This window comes from Aspergillus thermomutatus, assembly GCF_002237265.1.
Source record: "Aspergillus thermomutatus strain HMR AF 39 chromosome Unknown NODE_198, whole genome shotgun sequence".
Taxonomy (NCBI): domain Eukaryota; kingdom Fungi; phylum Ascomycota; class Eurotiomycetes; order Eurotiales; family Aspergillaceae; genus Aspergillus; species Aspergillus thermomutatus.
Window position 1 is genome coordinate 38984 of NW_020798247.1, and position 17583 is coordinate 56566.

Sequence of the window (17583 nt, forward strand, 5' to 3'; positions counted from 1 at the left end):
CGGGCAGTTTGCCTTTTTTTTCCTTATTTTTCATGCCGCACTTGGCGGACGCAAACCATGCACGGCGTGCAGGGCTTCCAATCTATCCCTTGCCACCCACTACCCAGATTCGGTTAGTGCCTTATCGAAGAAGTGGACTAAAGCAAGAAAAGTTGCAGGCGGTGAGCTTTTTCCAGCACCTTGTCTCTCACGAGTACCCCTCGGTACATCGGTCGTAGGAAGGATAGACACAAACACATGTAGCTTCTATATCAGTTACAAGCCAAGTGATTGCATAGACAGTACATGAGCTCTTTAAGAAAAATTTTGGCCTGCAATTGGAAGACAATCAAAGAGTATCCTCTCCGGTGAGTTCTTCTCGCCAAAGTTGTATCTGAATACGGAGTACTAAGTAGGTCCGTACGGACAAAGGCAGGAATTTCGCCTCCACTCCAAGCCAGTAATAATCCAGGGAATGTGGAGCTTCCACTACCTACCTTACTAATCAGCGGCTTGGATGCTTTTTTTCCTCTTCGCTTTCGTCATAGGAAATCTGATTTTTTAGCGCACGCGATTTGTACCATTACCCAAGTATCGAGATCTTTCCATTGAGTACGGCGGTACGGGAGTAAGCACTCTGAAAACCCTAGGTAGATATCGTTTACACATTTCCTGAAGAAGTAAGTCTCCTAAATTTTAGCAGGCATAATCCGCATCATCATGTCATTCAGCAGAATTGTAGATGCTCGGACTTTTTTTTTTTTTTTCCTTCTCTGAGTTGCACGAGGAGCTCATGACATGAGTGACCATGCTCCATCTCACCCCTCACTTGAAGTTGAAACTTGGGGCATAGGAGCACTACCTATCTACTACTAGTAGTCTGTAGTATCTGGATACTTCATATCACCGTATCTAGACTATATAGCAGATAAATGCCCCCACGTAAGCCCAACGGCCCCAACCATAGTTTCAACTTCCAACTTCCGGGCCAGCCCAGACTCAGCCTACTGCAGTGCCCAGCAAACCAAGTACTAGTCCTCTTAGGAGTTAGGACTTAGGACTTAGGAGCCTCCATGAGTCCATACTGTAGGGACTACTAGTCTAGACTAGGGAGAGAGGATGGCTAAGTATGAGCCTATGACTGTCTAACCATCGACCCAGAGTCCCAGACATAGGCTCTGGATCTGCAGCAAGGACAGGATAATAATAATAATCATAAGGTACTATCTCTGCATGCATGGAGATCTTCCCCCCACCACCCCAGCAGGCGCATGTGCACTGCGTAAATTAATACTCCAGCCAACTCTCTCGAGCCTCGATATTCCTGTTTTGTCTTTTTTTTTTGCTTTGCAGCCTTTTGTTGCTTTATTTGAGGCTTTTGAGCCCTCAAACAAGCTCTCTTTATTTGATCACGCGGACCCTTGCGTTATGTCCTAATGTTTATTATTTACGGCCTTTGTTTCGTCTTTCCCTCCACGACTCCCCTCTCCATAGCTGGACAGGAAAACGCGTCGCTCACGCTATGCTGCGTTCGCCAAACCGGGATGCCTTGAAGAATTGCTATCGCTCAATTGGTCAACTCCTGAAATATCGGGATCTGGTTTAGAAATAATGTTCGCCTCTCTTCTGCGCCCGAGGAAACGACGAGTTTACGCGGAACCTTCCCCATTTTCATCCCCTTACACGACTCGAGAGGGTCCTTGGCCTTTTCGCCAGGATGAGGTTCAACATACAAGTCCTGAGATGAGATACAATGAGACTCATGGCGCACTGCTTGACGATGAGGACTATGAACATGCAGATGATCTTGGTGAGGATGCGGATCAGGAGGAAGAAGATCGTCCTATCGAGTCGACTCCTCTTCTTCCCATATTCTCTGCTTCGCATCTGGGTATGGTTATCCCTTCCTTCAATTTCTCAGGTTTTATATGACACGAGAACTGAACGTGGTTTTCTTGTAAATAGATGCTCTTCCAGTTTACGATATCACTCATGCGATTCGGCCGTTGATCGAGTCGCGCTGCGAAACCACGCTGACATGGGACCAATTGCGCTCGCCCCAAATCTCGCAGTTTCTGGTGAAGCCGATCCAGCAGAAGATTAGAGCGTTACACTTCTCACGTGGAACATTATACGCTCTGATGGCGAACTGCTTGCAGTTCAATAAGGAGATTCACTTGAACCCTGGAAACAGTGGTGCATCCCAGACGAGAGCCATGGTGAGCGAGCTTCTTGCGATCAAGCTTTTGCGAGAGTACTCGACCAGGGAGTTGATTGATGCGCTTTCTTACGAGTTTTATCCCCTGCAAGGCCAGACGTCACCGATGGCTCGAGGCTTGCAAGAAACATCGGGCAAGTATCCTGGCACTGGCAACAAGCGACTGGCAGGGGCTGCCCGTATCTCCTGCCTCGAGGTTGCCATTCGCGCTCAGGCGAAACGGTTCTTAGCTCACCCTGTAGTGGTACAGCAACTAGAAGCAATTTGGGCCGGTACAATAGTCTTCCATTCAGCTGCCGATAATCTTCATCGTTCCCCAACGGCAGCACAGCGTGACGGAGGCTCAGCATACGGTGCTGCTCACCACAGTTCAGCGCAGCTCGTCTCCGGGCCACGTCGGTCAGTGACGCTTTACGACCCAAGAGACGCCTCTCTCTTCAAGCTCTCCCGGCTTCGAGTGCCTCGATACCGGCAATTTCTGTCCACACTATCATTCGCTGTTCTTCTGGGCTTGTTTCTCGCGGTTCTGGAGCAACGGCGAGTGGATATCTCGACTCTGGAGCTCATCTTCTGGTTTTGGAGCGCAGGGTTCATGCTTGACGAAATCGTTGGTTTCAACGAACAGGGCTTCAGTCTGTATCTCATGAGCTTCTGGAACCTGTTTGACCTTGGGATTCTATTCCTGCTCTTTTGCTATTATTGCATGCGGCTCTACGGTGCTCTGATGCCTCACCCATACAACCGTGCAATTGCCGACAGAGCATATGACATCCTAGCCGCCAATGCGGTCCTGCTCTTTCCCCGACTCTTTTCGGTCCTGGATCACTACCGATATTTTTCGCAATTGCTTATTGCGTTCCGCATAATGGCTTCGGACCTGGTGGCAGTATTTCTTCTGATCGCCATTACATGTAGTGGGTTTTTTGTCGCATTCACTCTATCGTTTGGCAATATCGAGGAGCATACTCCTGGATCTGTTGCATATGCCCTCTTCCAGATGTTGATGGGATTCACTCCCGCTGCGTGGACGCTCTGGGATGATTACAACATCTTGGGCAAGATCATTCTGACCGTCTTCCTATTCATCTGTCACTTCGTCGTGGTGACGATCCTCATTACCGTTCTCACCAATTCTTTCATGGCGATTGTGCAGAATGCTAATCAAGAGCATCAATTTCTATTCGCTGTCAATACTATTTCGATGGTCAAGTCGGACGCGCTTTTCTCCTACGTGGCACCGACTAACATCATTGCCTGGTTGGTCACCCCGCTCCGTTATTTCATGCCTTTCAAACAATTCATCCGCCTCAATCGTACTATCATCAAAATCACACATTTTCCGATTCTCTTCACCATCTGCCTTTACGAGAAGGCAATCCTCAGTCCCAGAGTAAGCGAGCCCATTGATCTCATTGATCCTTCGATTCATCCCGACGCCTTGTCTCGCAGTCGTCCCCGTCACAGTCGCTTCAAATCATTTAATCCTCAGGCTCCTCGGCTTGTACGAGAGCCATCAGTGGCAACATATCAGAAAGACCGTGCTCTTGAGGAAGTTTTCCGGAATCCATTTGAGGAGACAAATCGGCGTCCGCCGAGGCTGATGCAACAGAGAAAGAGCAAGAATATTGTCAGCAATTGGATGCAATCTATGGGGTCTGGGCCTGTACATCCTCCCGATGAGCAGGACTCGGATGAAGTGGATCGATTGGAGAGGCCACCCAGAAGGTCTCGATTTCCCTTTCGAGAAAGAACCACTCGAAGTCTCCGCGATTTCAGCGATTCCAATCGTTCTGCCACCTCAGATCCTGAACGGCGTGTCGGTCATATTGTGTCCTCGCCTGCCACGCCGCGTCGTGAGAGAGTCAACATGTCTCCTACCAGGATACGACAGCTTTCTCGGCACACAGACATTGAAGGCGACGATGAACTAACCAGCGATGATACAGAAGTACGGCGTTCGAATTTTTCAAGCTCCGAGAGACAGGGCGGTGTGAGTCCAGGTAAAGCAACACCGATGTTCTACAGCTCCCGGCCCTCCACAGCGAGAGTCAAATCACGCAAAAACAGTCCCTCTCGGCGTCCCAAGTTCCACGCGCGGAATTACTCGGCTGCGACGATGCTTTACAACCCTGTCCCCTCGGTCAGCAACGATGAAGGGACCGAAGTTTCTTCTGTTCCCATCAGACCCAGAGCGGAGACGCCTTCTCCGGGGGATGATGCGGCCACCGCAACGTCTGTAGACCAATGGGCGCAGAGAAGACATAGTTTGGATGTTGGGAACTCTCAAAATGTGGCTTTGCCCAGGTCAAATCCCATGTCTGTACCTGACTTGGGCGGCTTCTTACCAACCGAGTCGCAGTACCGGGGCCGCCGTCAGGCATCCCATCTGTATGGGCTGGGCTCCGACTTGGGCGACAATAGGGCAATTGCAAACGGATTCTTGGGTGCTTTGCCTGCAAGCTTCACGACGCAAATGGCATATGCCACGGGTGGTATCGCCCGACCTGAAAGCTCTAGTAGCAATCAAGACATGCTCAGCAAGCTTGTCCTGGCTCGCATGAACAATATCGAAGAGGGATTCCGCGAGATGTTGAAAGAAGTCAAAGATCTCCGGCGGGGAGAGTCAAGTCGAAGCCAGAGCCGACCTGACGAAATGAGAAGCGCCCAGCGAGACAAGAAGAAACGTATGGAGAGCAGGGATTCGAAGAAAAAACTCCAAGCGTCCCACAAAAGCAAGAATAGCAGCGAAGGGATGCAGTCCGATGGACCAACCCCGGAGTTATGACCACCAGACTGTATGACATGATGATACTACGCGCCATGATTTCCTTTCTAAGACGAGCTCGGTAAGCGAGCAGTAATGACGTGAATCTCCTTTTTGGTTTGTTGTGTCTATCACTGTGTGGCTGTCTCATCATTTTCATCCAGTCTGCGATTGATACCCTCTATACTGAATCAAAACCATGTAATGCTCTGTTATTTTGACTTTACAGGTCTTTCATCTAGGCCCTGATCCACCCAAACTATCAGTACCATGTTCCTGGAAGTCACTCATGAGCTTCTTTGAAGCAAGTATCCGCGATCAACCCTAGGTCCTTTCTACACTCTTAGGCACCGTCGCCGTCCTGTTCCCCTCAGGGAACTTATCACCGAGACCACCACGCATAGTCGCCCGCTCCTCGTCCGAAACCACATAGGACCCACGCTTGGGCGCAAGAACACGGAAAACCAGCCAAGCCCCGGCGAACACGCCGAACATGCTCATCAAGGCGAAATTTCGGGACCTGCCAAAGCAAGAAGAGAATGAAAGTCAGCCAGCCGTCTGGTATGCAGTAGGATCTTTTATGAGATGACGTACTTGACGGCTCCTTTGTGGCCATGTGTCAGGGGTCCATCTGCTGCCATTTCTTGTTCGTTTCGTGCCGAGGTGGACGGTGTGTTTGATCGTGGTATTTGGGCAGGTCGAGTCGTGAGGTTTTCAGTTTTATAAATGGTCTGAGAGCTGTGGTCCTTGATCAGGAGAACTCTCTCGTAGTCCTCTGTGGCTAATGACCTGCCCATGATACTATATCTTTCGATGATTTGACGTCACGTTGAAGCTGAACCACGAACTAGGGACACTCGGATATGTACCATGGGCCGATCACTGATTTGTATATTTGTAGCTTACTCCCCGTGTATCCTGGTTTGGGGTGTTTCCGTGTAGGTAGGAGAGAAAGTGTAGATAGGCGGAATCTCAATGGTTAACAACAAGCCTCTTTGATATGGGAAAGCGATGTGGCAAGCAAGACCTTTGCTTTATCCACCAACGCCATTCAAATATGGTCAAATAGCGCAGTATAGATTTTAAGCTTGATTGTTGCGGCTTTGTACTGTCAATTAATCATATCTTTCTTCTCGTCATAGCCCAACTGTGCGCGATAAAGAGCGAATGGAAGCCTACGGAGTACAGGGAAGCACATGTGTTGCCCCCTCAGGCTGCAGCGGTGGTCACCCGTAGTGAGCCTGACTGCAGATGACAGGAATGAGGCTGACTTGACAGGTGATCTTAATAATATCTTTTTCTTCTTCTTCCGTCTGAGATCTTCTGATGATCTCTCTTGGAGTTGTTGACATCTAATCATGCTTTGAAGTATTGTTCTTAATCCATGATTCAGAGGTTTCATCATCTTCGTTCTGTTCTCCTCGCACCTATACCGCGACGATTTACAAACGGGGGCTGCCTAACACTAGCACCGGAGGATTACACCTCGGCCGTATGAGTATGGAATCCTCTACCACTGAACGAGCTGAGGGGGGCTCCTCTACTCTTGAGGAATTAAAATTGCCACGATTTTCTCCTGGAGCCACCTACATCCCCATTCGACCAACGCCCCCAAGGACCGAGATCAGAAACGCTCCTGAGCCCTGCCCACCGCTGCTCCTTCTAGACAACGCAGACACACTCGTGTTCATCGATGCACCACCACAATCGTCGACTAACTCCGCGTTACCTGCTTCAAGGGAATCTATCCCGCACCGCATACACAGCCAGAAGCTCTTAGAAACTAATTCCTCGTTCTTCAAGAAGCTCTTCAATCCGAGGACGCAGGCTCGGATTGTCAAGCGCCGTGGACTCACTGGCGGGCTTACGAACCGGCTCAAGTATGCTATCGATCTGACTCCTCCCACGGAGGGAGAAGATGCGGTCATCACCGTCACGGAGCTTTCTTGCCCTCTTGGTATCAGGACGTGGTCACGCTGTCAGAAACGATGGAGCCTCCCTATGTCGTGTGTCGGGGGGCAGGACGAGGTTGAGGTGTTGGATACAAATACTCACAAAGGCTTAGGCGGGCTGCCATCCCAGGAGTCGAATGGTTCAGTTGCGCAGAATCCTGAGACAGGTGAACAGGCTGAGAGGCACCAGGAAGGTGAGGTGAGAAACAAGACTGCCAAATGGCCCGAGGTTTCGGTTTTTGAAGCAGAACACAAGAATTCGCGCAAGAAGCTTGGACTACCGCTGGACTACTCTGCTTCTCGTCACCGTGCAGGCATTGAGCAGATCTTGCAGGCTCTGGAGGATTTCCACCCTCAACTTGACACCCCTTGCAAGCTTTGGACTTTTTTCGCCCTGGCGAAGCTGTATGATATTGCCACGGCACCGAAGATATGCGACCCCATTCTTTCCTGGTTTTACGAGCTCACCAATGTCCGGTTCATTGAGATCCACCCGGAGATCAGCTATCGGATAGCTTGTGGAATTCAGTGCGCCTCCCTCTGTCAGGACACCTTCTCTATCCTTGTGGGAGAGGAGGCCCTGCTTCTGCTGGCTAACGGGGACCAACCGGCCAGCCTGGGGAGGCCTCAGGTGACATGGCATGGACGCCTGCGTGAGTCGCTAGACGACACAGAACTTCAGCGTATTGAGTACGCCAGTAAGAGCTTCCTGGATCATGTCATCAATTGTTTCATTCACTTGATGGGGGCTAGCATGGCATGGCTCCATACTTTATCTGAGTTTCGGAAGGTTTACCATTTTCAACCAAGATCCTCACGAGAACAGGAGGCCAAGTCTCGGCTTCTCGCTGGTCTGAAAGACTTCGTGAGATGCACCTTATTATCGACCCTATTGGGCCGTGATACTGAGATTGGGTTCCGAGAACCATCTCCCAGCTCACAAGACGATGAGGGCTATCCATCACCAAATTTTGCGTACGCTTACAGAGAGATGTCACCAGCAGAGCGCATAATCAGTAGGACATTCTGGCAAAGTCTAGCCCTTGAGAGTTTCAGTGGCCAGTGCGCTATTCGCTCCGCCAGACAGCCTTCCGTCATTGCCTCCCTTGCCAAAAGCATACCACAGTTCAGAGAGCAAGAGGACTGGCAGACCAGTGGTATATTACGAACAATATTGATAGACAGGGTCGAATACTTCAATTCTTTCTACAGAAGATTTGAGCTGAGAGTCTTCGATTGGGATGCGAGCCGACCCCAAACGACGGCAAACGCCTCCAGATCCGGGCTCTCTATATACAGCGCACCCCAACTAACGAACATCCAGGGGATTGATTTGGTTCTACCGCGTGACACGATAGAATTTGACTTCGCTAGCTTCATCGATCAGGCTCAGGGTTACGTAAATAACTACGCAAAGCAGATGACCACGCCTCGGCCTTCAGCCATGCTCTACGAATTGACTGATACTCTGACATGCCTCACAGAGAATGAGTTCAAATATCTGCCCTTGTGGGCTGGTGGCAATGACGACGGATCCGGAGGCGTCTTTACCGATGATAACATGCCAATACTTGAGACAGGAGGCTTCTCAACGCCGGGGCCAGCGATCCATACAGGTAGCACGGCCTCCTCAGTGTTATCGTATTCCACCATCGCGCCCACAGAGTTTGAGAGTACAGTTCAGGGTGCCTCTCACAGGGCCACGGACAGTCATCAGAGTGATCTAATGTCAATTGATACAGATATTGACACAGAGAGTGGAAGGACCAGCTACCATGTATCAGCTTGGTGGCAGAGTGCTGACGACGATACCTCGATCGATCTGAGCTCGGCCGATGACGAGGAGTTCGACTTTGATTCCGCGAGTGACTCTGCCGACACTGTCGTTGTGGGCTCTCCGAGTCATAGTGACCTTTTGAGTGACTTTGAGGAGGTGCAAGTGGACACCAACAATGCCTCTGCTTCACATCACTGAATGCTGATAATCTACTTTAACGACTTGGGATCGACGATTTGGATGGATATAACGTTGCATCAATAATGCATTATGATTGATGAATAATGATATTGAGCCTTCTCCCTAGTTACATGCATAAAGCACGTCCTCCAAACATGACAGAAAACCTTGAGCAAGTACACCATGTGGTATCAAATTATGTCTCAAGTGTCTATAATCTCAACTGACGGCCCCGCTTGATCCTCGATGTAATTCTGTCTCGGATCAAGAAAAAGGTCTCTCCTCGAGCTTAGACAAATTTCATTTGTTTGTCTATAGGAACAAAGGTATTGTCGTCAGTTGCATATGTGACAATGCTCTTTGAAACTCCTTTGTGCCGGATGGCCTCTCTACTCGTATCTTTTTTCTGACACTGGCATTCTGAGTGGCACCTAGAACGTCTCAGCTATTAAATGCCTAAGAAATAATGAGGTATAATCTGTGCAAAGGATGTGGGTAAATGTTCGTAGGACACCCGGGGTGCCTGTTCGACTTTTCAAGTCTCGAAATGTTAGAGACATTTATTGTCGAAGTCAATGAAACCACGCCATTGTCCTTTGTTTTTGACGATTGTCTTCGAAATGCGGCTCAGTGCTTTGTATCCACCTGCTTCTTCATAGGATTTGCAGCGTTTGAAGGAGAAAGGTAAGTGATGCGCGGATCAAGACACAGTTCTAGAGAGTCAGTTGGTATCACTGTGGGGTCGGAATTTCTCTGGCATCATCCTTAGAAATTCTATTCTTCACAATCTCTCATTGCAAGACAAGAGTCTTTATACCCTGTTAAGACAGGCCATCTTGATGAAAGCCTCAACATCGCCAATATGAAGGCTATGGACAGTCGGCAGTATAAAAGCTGGCTCACCTCCTCTGTTATGCCTTGCCATCCAACAAACTTGCTGCTCTCAGCTCAACTCTATACGCTTCGCCTGCTCTTCTGCCAACCTTCTCTCCAAAGGCTCGAATAATTTCCGAACAACTGCACCATGCCTGCACAACACCATGCAACTCGCACTCCTGCGAGGAGGCCACCCAGCAACGACCTCAGGAGGCAGGTTCTTACCCGCAACTCTGGCGCGCCTCCCAGGACGACTTCTAACCTGCCACACAGGGACCCAAGAATCCCAGCGAGTGAGGTCCATCCCGCCCTGAGAACTGTAAGCAATCTCTATCATCTGCTCAGCCATTTCTTTGCTAACATGTTATAGTATCGCCAAGCCCCCAGCGTCAAGCCCGTCATTGATGTCCTAGACGGTGAGAACAAACTCTGGGACCTTACCGAAATCTGGTACCAGATCCTCAAACTCCATTGTGCCCCGGAAGACGGCTTTCGCATCGAAGCTATCCCCGGAACAGCGAGTCCTGAGACACCAGAGACGTACGGACTGCATTCGATGACTGTCACCGGACCTGGTGAAGAAGGCTTCAGCACTTTCTTCGCCATCGTCTGCTCGACCGCAGTGTATCAGGACAAGACATCGGTCCGCTTGCGAGCTGCTAACGAACTCAGAAGGCTGCTCGCTGAGATTTATCACACGAGGGTCACAAATGGACAGTACTCTCAACTCCGTGGAGCTGTGGCGGTTGGTCAATCCGTTCAGTTCTTCAATTGGGGCGAAGATGGAGTTTTAAGGGTGTTTCCTTGGGCGACACATCCGTTTGACATCAAAGGCGACCATTATGCTGTCCAAGGTTGTCTTGACATTGTAGTCCAGGATCATTGATTTCATTTGTCTGACGCTTTTTTTTTTAGCAGCGACGCATATTCTTACGCCGGGGTTACGACAACCAACTCAGTCTCATATCAACTTGAGAGGAGACTGAGGGTCGCTCTGAGCTTGATCATCGTTGTCCAGGTACGTCTCGACACTCTCTTTGGTTTCGTGATTGATCCTTTCTTTATTGAGTATGTAGCAGGCGTTTGGGGTGCAATTTTGCTTGGAGTTAGTCGAATGTGCATTGGGTCTTTTCGATCAATCCCTACCAGTTCTGCGTAAACGACCAATTCTCTCTCTCTTCCGTAGGTGCATCCGTAGGTGGATGGCTGCCGTTGTTGATGTCCATCACGTGACAGAATCCGGGGTACTTGGCGGCGACGTCACGGAATTCTACCGCCGTCTTGCATGAATGGAAACTCTCCTTATCTTCAGAGTCAAGGAATAAGAACTCGGAATTATCTGTTGAGTATTGAATTCTAGGTTTTATTCAGTTTGCTGGAGCGGCCGGCTTGATTTATCGTTCATCCAGCAAAGGTCTCTCACCATCATGGCCTCCTCATCACAACCTTCGAGCTTCCTGCTCTAGTATGTTCTACCTGTATATCAGACGTCCTTCTCACTCTAGACTAACTAATCTTCGACAGCTGTTGTATAGCACACCGCACAACTATCCTCGCAGAGCATTCGTCGCCCGGGACATCCTCGACCGCCGCCTCTTCGCTTGCATCCATTATCCTCCCTAAGATCACGCATGACAAGTCCCAGAAACTCACTTACACCCACGAGCGTCTCTTCGTCCATTACATCGCAGATTCGCCCACAGGTTCTTCAGACGATGGCAGTCGCCAAGAACCAAACTCCTATGCACCTCTCAGCTACATCGTCGTGGCGACAGCCGAACAAGGCCGTCGCATTCCGTTTGCATTTCTCCTTGAGATGAAACGCAAGTTCCTATCGACCTATCCCCCTTCAAGCACTGACTTCTCTTCTCTCCCCGCATACGGCTGTGCCGCCTTCAACTCGGAGCTTCGTTCTCTCCTCCAGACATACAACACCGCCCCGCCGTCGGACTCGCTTGCTTCAGCCCGACGGGAGATCGACAGCGTCCGTGACATTATGACAGAGAACATTGAGCGGGTACTTGAGCGTGGTGAGAGGATTGATTTGTTGGTCGATAAGACTGATCGGCTCGGGGGCAGCGCGCACGACTTCCGAGTGCGTAGTCGCGGTCTGCGGCGGCGGATGTGGTGGAAAAATATCAAGCTGATGGTGCTTCTGGCGGTTGTGGTAGTCTTCCTCATCTATCTTTTCGTTGGTATGGGATGCGGCTTGCCGGCTTGGGGGAAGTGTGTTGGGCACAGTGAGTAGTGCTCTTGTCGTTCTTCAAGTCATACCTCCCGTGTCACTGAACGACAGGAGTGATGTCCTCTTTCTGTGCAAATACCCTTTCCGACTGTAAAACGTATGTCAACGCTCTGTGAATTGCCAGCTTACGATGACATCTACGATTGTGACTTTTTTTGTCCGTCTTGGCTGATGATATCGCTTGCCTTGCTTGTATGTACTCTATGTGATTCGACACCTTTATTTTGCCCTTTTAGCCTACGCACATCCGGTAGCAGCATTAGTTTGATGAATATACGCAATGGCTTGTTTCAGAAATATACTCTTCTCTCTTGGCATATTTTTATGATCGTTGATTTCGTTGGTCGTCCGGGTAATTGATCCCACTGGAAGCGAAATATATCTTCCCTGTTGCGGGACAAGTTAATGCTGCCAAAAAGCATAATTGTCACCTATCTCATTTAAATCGAGATTTCGATTTACTACAATAGCGTAGCACCAGTTATTGAAGCAGTGTTTGTTAGAAATCCCGCATTACTTTGCTCGGCTGATAAATGTATAGTGGTTTGGTATATCTCCTGCAAGCGCACGTGCTTGAGTCGCAACGATACCAGGACTCAGGAGGGTGGCAGCAATCTAATCAGATTGGAGAAATTTGACTTTCGATAACAAGATTGGTTCATTCTCTAAGAACAGTATCTAGCTTCTACGAAGGCATGTCCCTCGCTATCAAACTCGCAGCTTCCTAGCTCAAGGCTCAGTGCGAGTCTGCAAGCGAGCAGAAATAACCCCTGGTTGGTACCAGTTTGGTTGTCTTCTGCAGTTCATTCTGCGCCAGCCGTATACCTCTCCAACCATAGATCCGCCCTGGTGGACGGGGTTGATGAGGAGATAATCTGGCGCTATTTCAGAGAATGGGGGTAAGGGGGATGGGGTCGCTACGAGGGTTCCTGTAGCTGAACGCATCTGTGGTCAAAACTCAATGTCACGGATTGCTGCGATGGGCATGCTGACTGTTTCCGTGCGCTGCGTCTTGTATAGCGCCTCAGAGCTGGGATTTGCGTTAGGTCGTTGGCGGCGGGGGGCGATTTTGTTTTGGAGGGGGGGAAATCGAGACCTGGAAGTAGAACGATTCCCCCATCAGATCAACGAGTGAGCGAATTCGAATGAGCGAAGCGGATCTGCGATTTCGGTTGTATTCTCGATAGGAGTTACCTAAATGCAGATGCAGGTCGGGTAAGAGGAAAGATCAGGAACGCAAACTGATGTCGCTCAGAGCCAAACCCGAAACATGAGATGAAGAAGAAATTTTGCTCTTTTTTTCTTTCCATTCATAGCATGCACCTGTCTTGGAAGACGGAAGCCTGGTCATAGCAGGTTTATTTTCTCATTTTGAGTATCTCATGTACTCCCACGCCATCGCCCCTATTGCAACAAGAAACACAGAAAACAAGTCCCTTAAGCACGAGCCTTAGCAGCCTCACGGCCCTTTCCAATGCGCTCCAGAATCTGTTCGCGGTCCTTGTCCAGCTTGAGCTTGGTGATCACGACCTTCGAGGGGTGGATGGGGATGGGGACGCTCTGGCCGTTGGACTTCTCACGAACGACACGCTCGACGTGAACACACCACTTGAGACGGTAGACGGTGGTGATCTTTCCCTCGCGTCCCTTGTTGGAGCCGCGCACAACGGTGACCTCGTCGTCCTTGCGGATGGGGATGGCGCGAACCTATAGGTTATTTGTCAGAAACGAGCATCCTTCACAGTTCTTTGCAGTGATCCCTGGCTGTGCTCCTGCGAGAGTCCTTCCGAACAAGAGCGTAGAATCTGAAAACGGGAGATCATCGGTTTGGGAGAGGTGGCATAACGGGAGGCGTACGTTGTACTTCTCACGGAGTTCCTTGCTCAGAGGAGCGCTCATGATGACACGGCGCTCGCTGGAGGGAGCGCTGAAGTGCGCCTTGCGCGACTTCCGGCGGGAAGAGGCGATTCCTATCATTGAAAAAACCGACAGTCAGTATCCTCCCAATACAATTCCTGAGCGTAGGCGGTTTGAGAATGTGTCTTCGGAGGAAGTAAGATATCAAAGGCGTATTCGAGGAACAGGATATTGCCATGAAGCTTTATTGGGCAAAATAAGTCGAACATACCGTTGTTCATGACGGTCATCTTGATAGGCCTCTTTTTCTGATATGACCGGGCGTGGTGAACGTTGTCGTCGTTAGTCGTCGTCGAAACAGGACTCTTTTTGCTGTATTCTCAGATGTTAGCCGAAAATGTGTGGGAGCCCGAATGTGCGTCACATGACATCCCGCTTAGGCTAGGGTTGGCGGCTTTCCGATGATTGGCTGACGTCGCCCCTCTCTCCAAAAGGGAAAGTTCCCTTCCTGATCGCAGATCTCCGGCTATCGCGACAACTCCAAACCGCGCGCGAATTGGCCTCAGTCTCACCTCAAAGCGTGTCGCATTACTGAATTTCGCATCACCACTGAGTGAGATGAAAGACACACGCATGCGCTAAACAATGCTTCTTACTGACTGACATGTCTGACCTCGCTCCGACCTCTCCGCCCTTGATCTTGCACCATGCTTAGCCTCTGAACTGGCACCTCCATTGTTCCGCAGTAACATTGTCCGCCCAAGATGGCGAATGATGACTTCGAATGGCTTCAGAGTTACCGAGAGCCAGGGCCTTTTTGGTACCCTCAGCAAAATCAATATGCCTCCTCCCCATCGCCGCCTCAGGGCCACCCAGATCCGTTCATGGGTTTCCCCCCTACATCTCAAATACCCATGAGCGACATTCACCATCCGTACCATCATCAAACACCTTATGCTCCTCTTGAGACATATGTGAGGCCACAGGCCACAATATATTCCTCATCAAGTACCTACCCTTCTACCTCTTATCAAGGAGGACAACAATACCGAGCAAACCCACCTGTGACAGCACAACAACCACCTCCTGTCCCTCCTCGACCTCCTCCTCCTCCTCCTTCAACCGTCTCACAACCCCTGCCTACGAATTCCGCTCAGACACAGCCGCAAAATACTTCATCATACCTGAACTACCCGCCCTTTGCGCGAACGACCGCCATCGTTGATTCCGACAATAATTCCCATGATGCGAAGAGGCGTCGTCTTGAGTCACCCGCGACTGTGACCATGTCGAAGCCAACAATGCCGCCTCGAGAAATTCTCTCTAAATATTCCTTTACCCCGCAAGACATTACGGACAGGGGCTTTTTGAAAACGCGTACGGATATAGCAGAACCTCTGAACGTCGCTGACGCGGCGGAAAAGCTACAATACGATCCGAAAACAATCGCCCGGGATGTCTTGATTGCGTCTGGGCGCCATCCTACGGAAGCTCCTTTGAACCATCATCTATTTCGCCTCCGAGATGTCTTCATCGGACTCGACACTGCTTCAGATTTGGAGACCTTTCGCTGGGATCTGGTAGACCCGCGGGAGAAGCAGGCCAATAACACAACCGTAGCACGTGACCTACACCCGGTGTCCGCGCCCCCGCTTGTGACTTCTGCCATAGCGCGTCCGGCCCAACCGAGTCCCATCATCCGTACTGATCCTCCATTCACTGGTGCTGCCGCAACTCAACAGTACCATCAGCAACAGCATCAACAACAGCAACCACAGCCACTACAGTTACCCCAGACGTTACAGGCATCACAAACACGGCCGCAGCAGAAATCCCCATCTCAACCCCATTCTCAGAAACAAGTACAACCTTCTCCTCAACCTCAGTCTCGGTCGCATCCTCCGCCCAAAGTAGAATTGCAAGTACAGCCCCCACCGCAGCCGCAGTCAAAGCCCGGACCCTCATTCCAAATACGTACAAAGGCAAAGCCGTCACCACGTCCATCAACCAATATGGTCGGGAAGAGACCTCCTGGGCGACCACCCGCGAGCTCTAAGATCGAGGTTACAATTCCCATCACTTCCCAAATTCCGTATCAGGTCTACGCGTGTGACTGGGAGAATTGCCAAGCGGAGCTGCACAATCTTGAAATGCTCAAGAAGCACATCTTCAAAGTTCACGTGCCTTACACGCTCACATGTCAATGGAAAAACTGCACGTTTCGAGAGAACTTACCGGCGGTGCACTTATACAAGCATGTACTGAAAGAACATGTGGAGTCTATCGCATGGAAGCTGGGCGATGGACCATCAGTGCCTGGAACTGGTGAGAAAACATCGAGATGATTGCATTTATGTGTTTTGTTTTTCTCTTGCTCAATGGATTCGAGGGTTAACAATTTTCGTCTTTACCTGCCATCTAGAGGGTCGTGTTGCCGGCGAAAGTCCCGTGCCTAAAACCATCCCGGAGTCTATTCAGCCAGGGGGCGAAGACACGCTCATATTCCCAGCAAGCTACAGTTCGATTCGCGCATTCAATCGTGTACATGGCAACCACACACAATTTGAGAAAGCCCGGGAGATCTTCAAGGCAGTACAGAGGCTGAAGGAACAGATTGGGTATGGATTAGATCCCGGTGGATGCCAGTTGGCTACGCCAGCAAGGGTTGGGAGGGTGAGCAACGATGAGGATGTCTATGCAGTGAGGCATGAGTCTTAGCACATTTCAGATTTCATGATACCCCTTCGATCTCGTGATCTATTCAGCTGTCGTTTGTATTATGGTTGGCAAGCATCCAGCAATTGGCGTCAAGGACTTTTTCACATCCAGCAAGCTCTCTTGATTCTCACTGAGAATGATGTTTTTTGCAAGTTTAGTGGACATAGCATTATCCAAGCCCTTGAACAATTTCAGAGGATGTTCATTGTGACTGTAATGCTTGCATGGGTATACTACAGTCAATTCTGCTCGACTCTCTGAGTCACCTCCGGTCAAATCAAACCCCCTTCATGCTGAAACATGATCCCCAAATATACAATAGCTACCGGTCCTTCCCACCTCCAATTGCTGATGTGCCGCCCGCGGCCGCGGCCGCTGCAGCCGGTGCCAGCGTTACACCGGCAGTAGTAGAACCTTCGACCGACTTTTTGACATCTGGGACTTCTCCATCATCGGCATTGTCCTTCGCGTTGACTTCGAGGAAATGGTAGAGTACTATCATCATCATAGCGCACGAACCAAGGAAGATGGCGAGACGGTAGAGGTCGTCGTCGGAAATCATGTTGAAGTAGGGAGTATCTTTGTACGCGAGTATCTGATATGAACGCTAGTGTTGGAATGGACAGTCCAGGGGATGAGCTGAGTAGCAGTGCGACCGGTCGCAAAATGAAGCTGTTTGGGGGTGGTCCTAGGGAAATTAGTATCAATGAGGATAGATAGTAATGAACACGGTGTTTCCAAACGCTTACCGAATCAATTGACTCTGGTCAGCAATCAATACTCCCGCACTAGACAATCAAAGAATTTAGGAATCTGTTGAAGCGAAGATTGACTGCTGGAGATGAGTGGCAGACAATGGTGGTATCGCAAGTTGACAGCTGGAACTCCGGAAGTAGATTAATTGGATGTCGTACGTAGGCTCTTCTGAGGTAAGCTCTTCCCCCCCGCCACCCCCCACCCCCCCCCCCCCCCACCCCCCCACCCCCCCCCCCCCCCCCTCCCCCCCCCCCCACCCAC

The 17583-nt window shown here is 50.1% G+C and overlaps 8 protein-coding genes across 8 annotated transcripts; 5 read left to right on the top strand and 3 right to left on the bottom strand.

Moving 5' to 3' along the window:
* Positions 1–1590: 1590 nt before the first annotated feature.
* On the top strand, positions 1591–4982 carry CDV56_105032 (ion transporter; the record flags this gene model as incomplete). The annotated part of the gene is made up of 2 exons (XM_026758651.1): positions 1591–1870; positions 1945–4982. 2 exons carry the CDS (start codon positions 1591–1593, stop codon positions 4980–4982), a joined length of 3318 nt encoding a protein of 1105 aa, XP_026611917.1.
* Positions 4983–5285: 303 nt separating this feature from the next.
* On the bottom strand, positions 5286–5758 carry CDV56_105315 (uncharacterized protein; the record flags this gene model as incomplete). Its single annotated transcript, XM_026758934.1, has 2 exons — positions 5286–5481; positions 5556–5758. 2 exons carry the CDS (start codon positions 5756–5758, stop codon positions 5286–5288), a joined length of 399 nt encoding a protein of 132 aa, XP_026611918.1.
* A 703-nt stretch (positions 5759–6461) lies between these two features.
* CDV56_105411 (uncharacterized protein) lies at positions 6462–8888 on the top strand (the record flags this gene model as incomplete). Its single annotated transcript, XM_026759030.1, has 1 exon — positions 6462–8888. One exon carries the CDS (start codon positions 6462–6464, stop codon positions 8886–8888), a length of 2427 nt encoding a protein of 808 aa, XP_026611919.1.
* Positions 8889–9894: 1006 nt separating this feature from the next.
* On the top strand, positions 9895–10632 carry CDV56_105675 (uncharacterized protein; the record flags this gene model as incomplete). The annotated part of the gene is made up of 2 exons (XM_026759294.1): positions 9895–10065; positions 10117–10632. 2 exons carry the CDS (start codon positions 9895–9897, stop codon positions 10630–10632), a joined length of 687 nt encoding a protein of 228 aa, XP_026611920.1.
* A 541-nt stretch (positions 10633–11173) lies between these two features.
* On the top strand, positions 11174–11994 carry CDV56_105760 (synaptobrevin family protein; the record flags this gene model as incomplete). The annotated part of the gene is made up of 2 exons (XM_026759379.1): positions 11174–11211; positions 11271–11994. 2 exons carry the CDS (start codon positions 11174–11176, stop codon positions 11992–11994), a joined length of 762 nt encoding a protein of 253 aa, XP_026611921.1.
* A 1434-nt stretch (positions 11995–13428) lies between these two features.
* Positions 13429–14138, bottom strand: RPL26A (60S ribosomal protein uL24; the record flags this gene model as incomplete). The annotated part of the gene is made up of 3 exons (XM_026759546.1): positions 13429–13698; positions 13849–13961; positions 14120–14138. The coding sequence occupies 3 exons, from the start codon at positions 14136–14138 to the stop codon at positions 13429–13431; spliced, it is 402 nt and encodes a 133-aa protein (XP_026611922.1).
* Positions 14139–14612: 474 nt separating this feature from the next.
* Positions 14613–16566, top strand: CDV56_106005 (putative C2H2 finger domain protein; the record flags this gene model as incomplete). Its single annotated transcript, XM_026759624.1, has 2 exons — positions 14613–16173; positions 16271–16566. The coding sequence occupies 2 exons, from the start codon at positions 14613–14615 to the stop codon at positions 16564–16566; spliced, it is 1857 nt and encodes a 618-aa protein (XP_026611923.1).
* A 322-nt stretch (positions 16567–16888) lies between these two features.
* On the bottom strand, positions 16889–17128 carry CDV56_106153 (dolichyl-diphosphooligosaccharide--protein glycosyltransferase subunit 4; the record flags this gene model as incomplete). The annotated part of the gene is made up of 1 exon (XM_026759772.1): positions 16889–17128. The coding sequence occupies one exon, from the start codon at positions 17126–17128 to the stop codon at positions 16889–16891; it is 240 nt and encodes a 79-aa protein (XP_026611924.1).
* Positions 17129–17583: the final 455 nt, after the last annotated feature.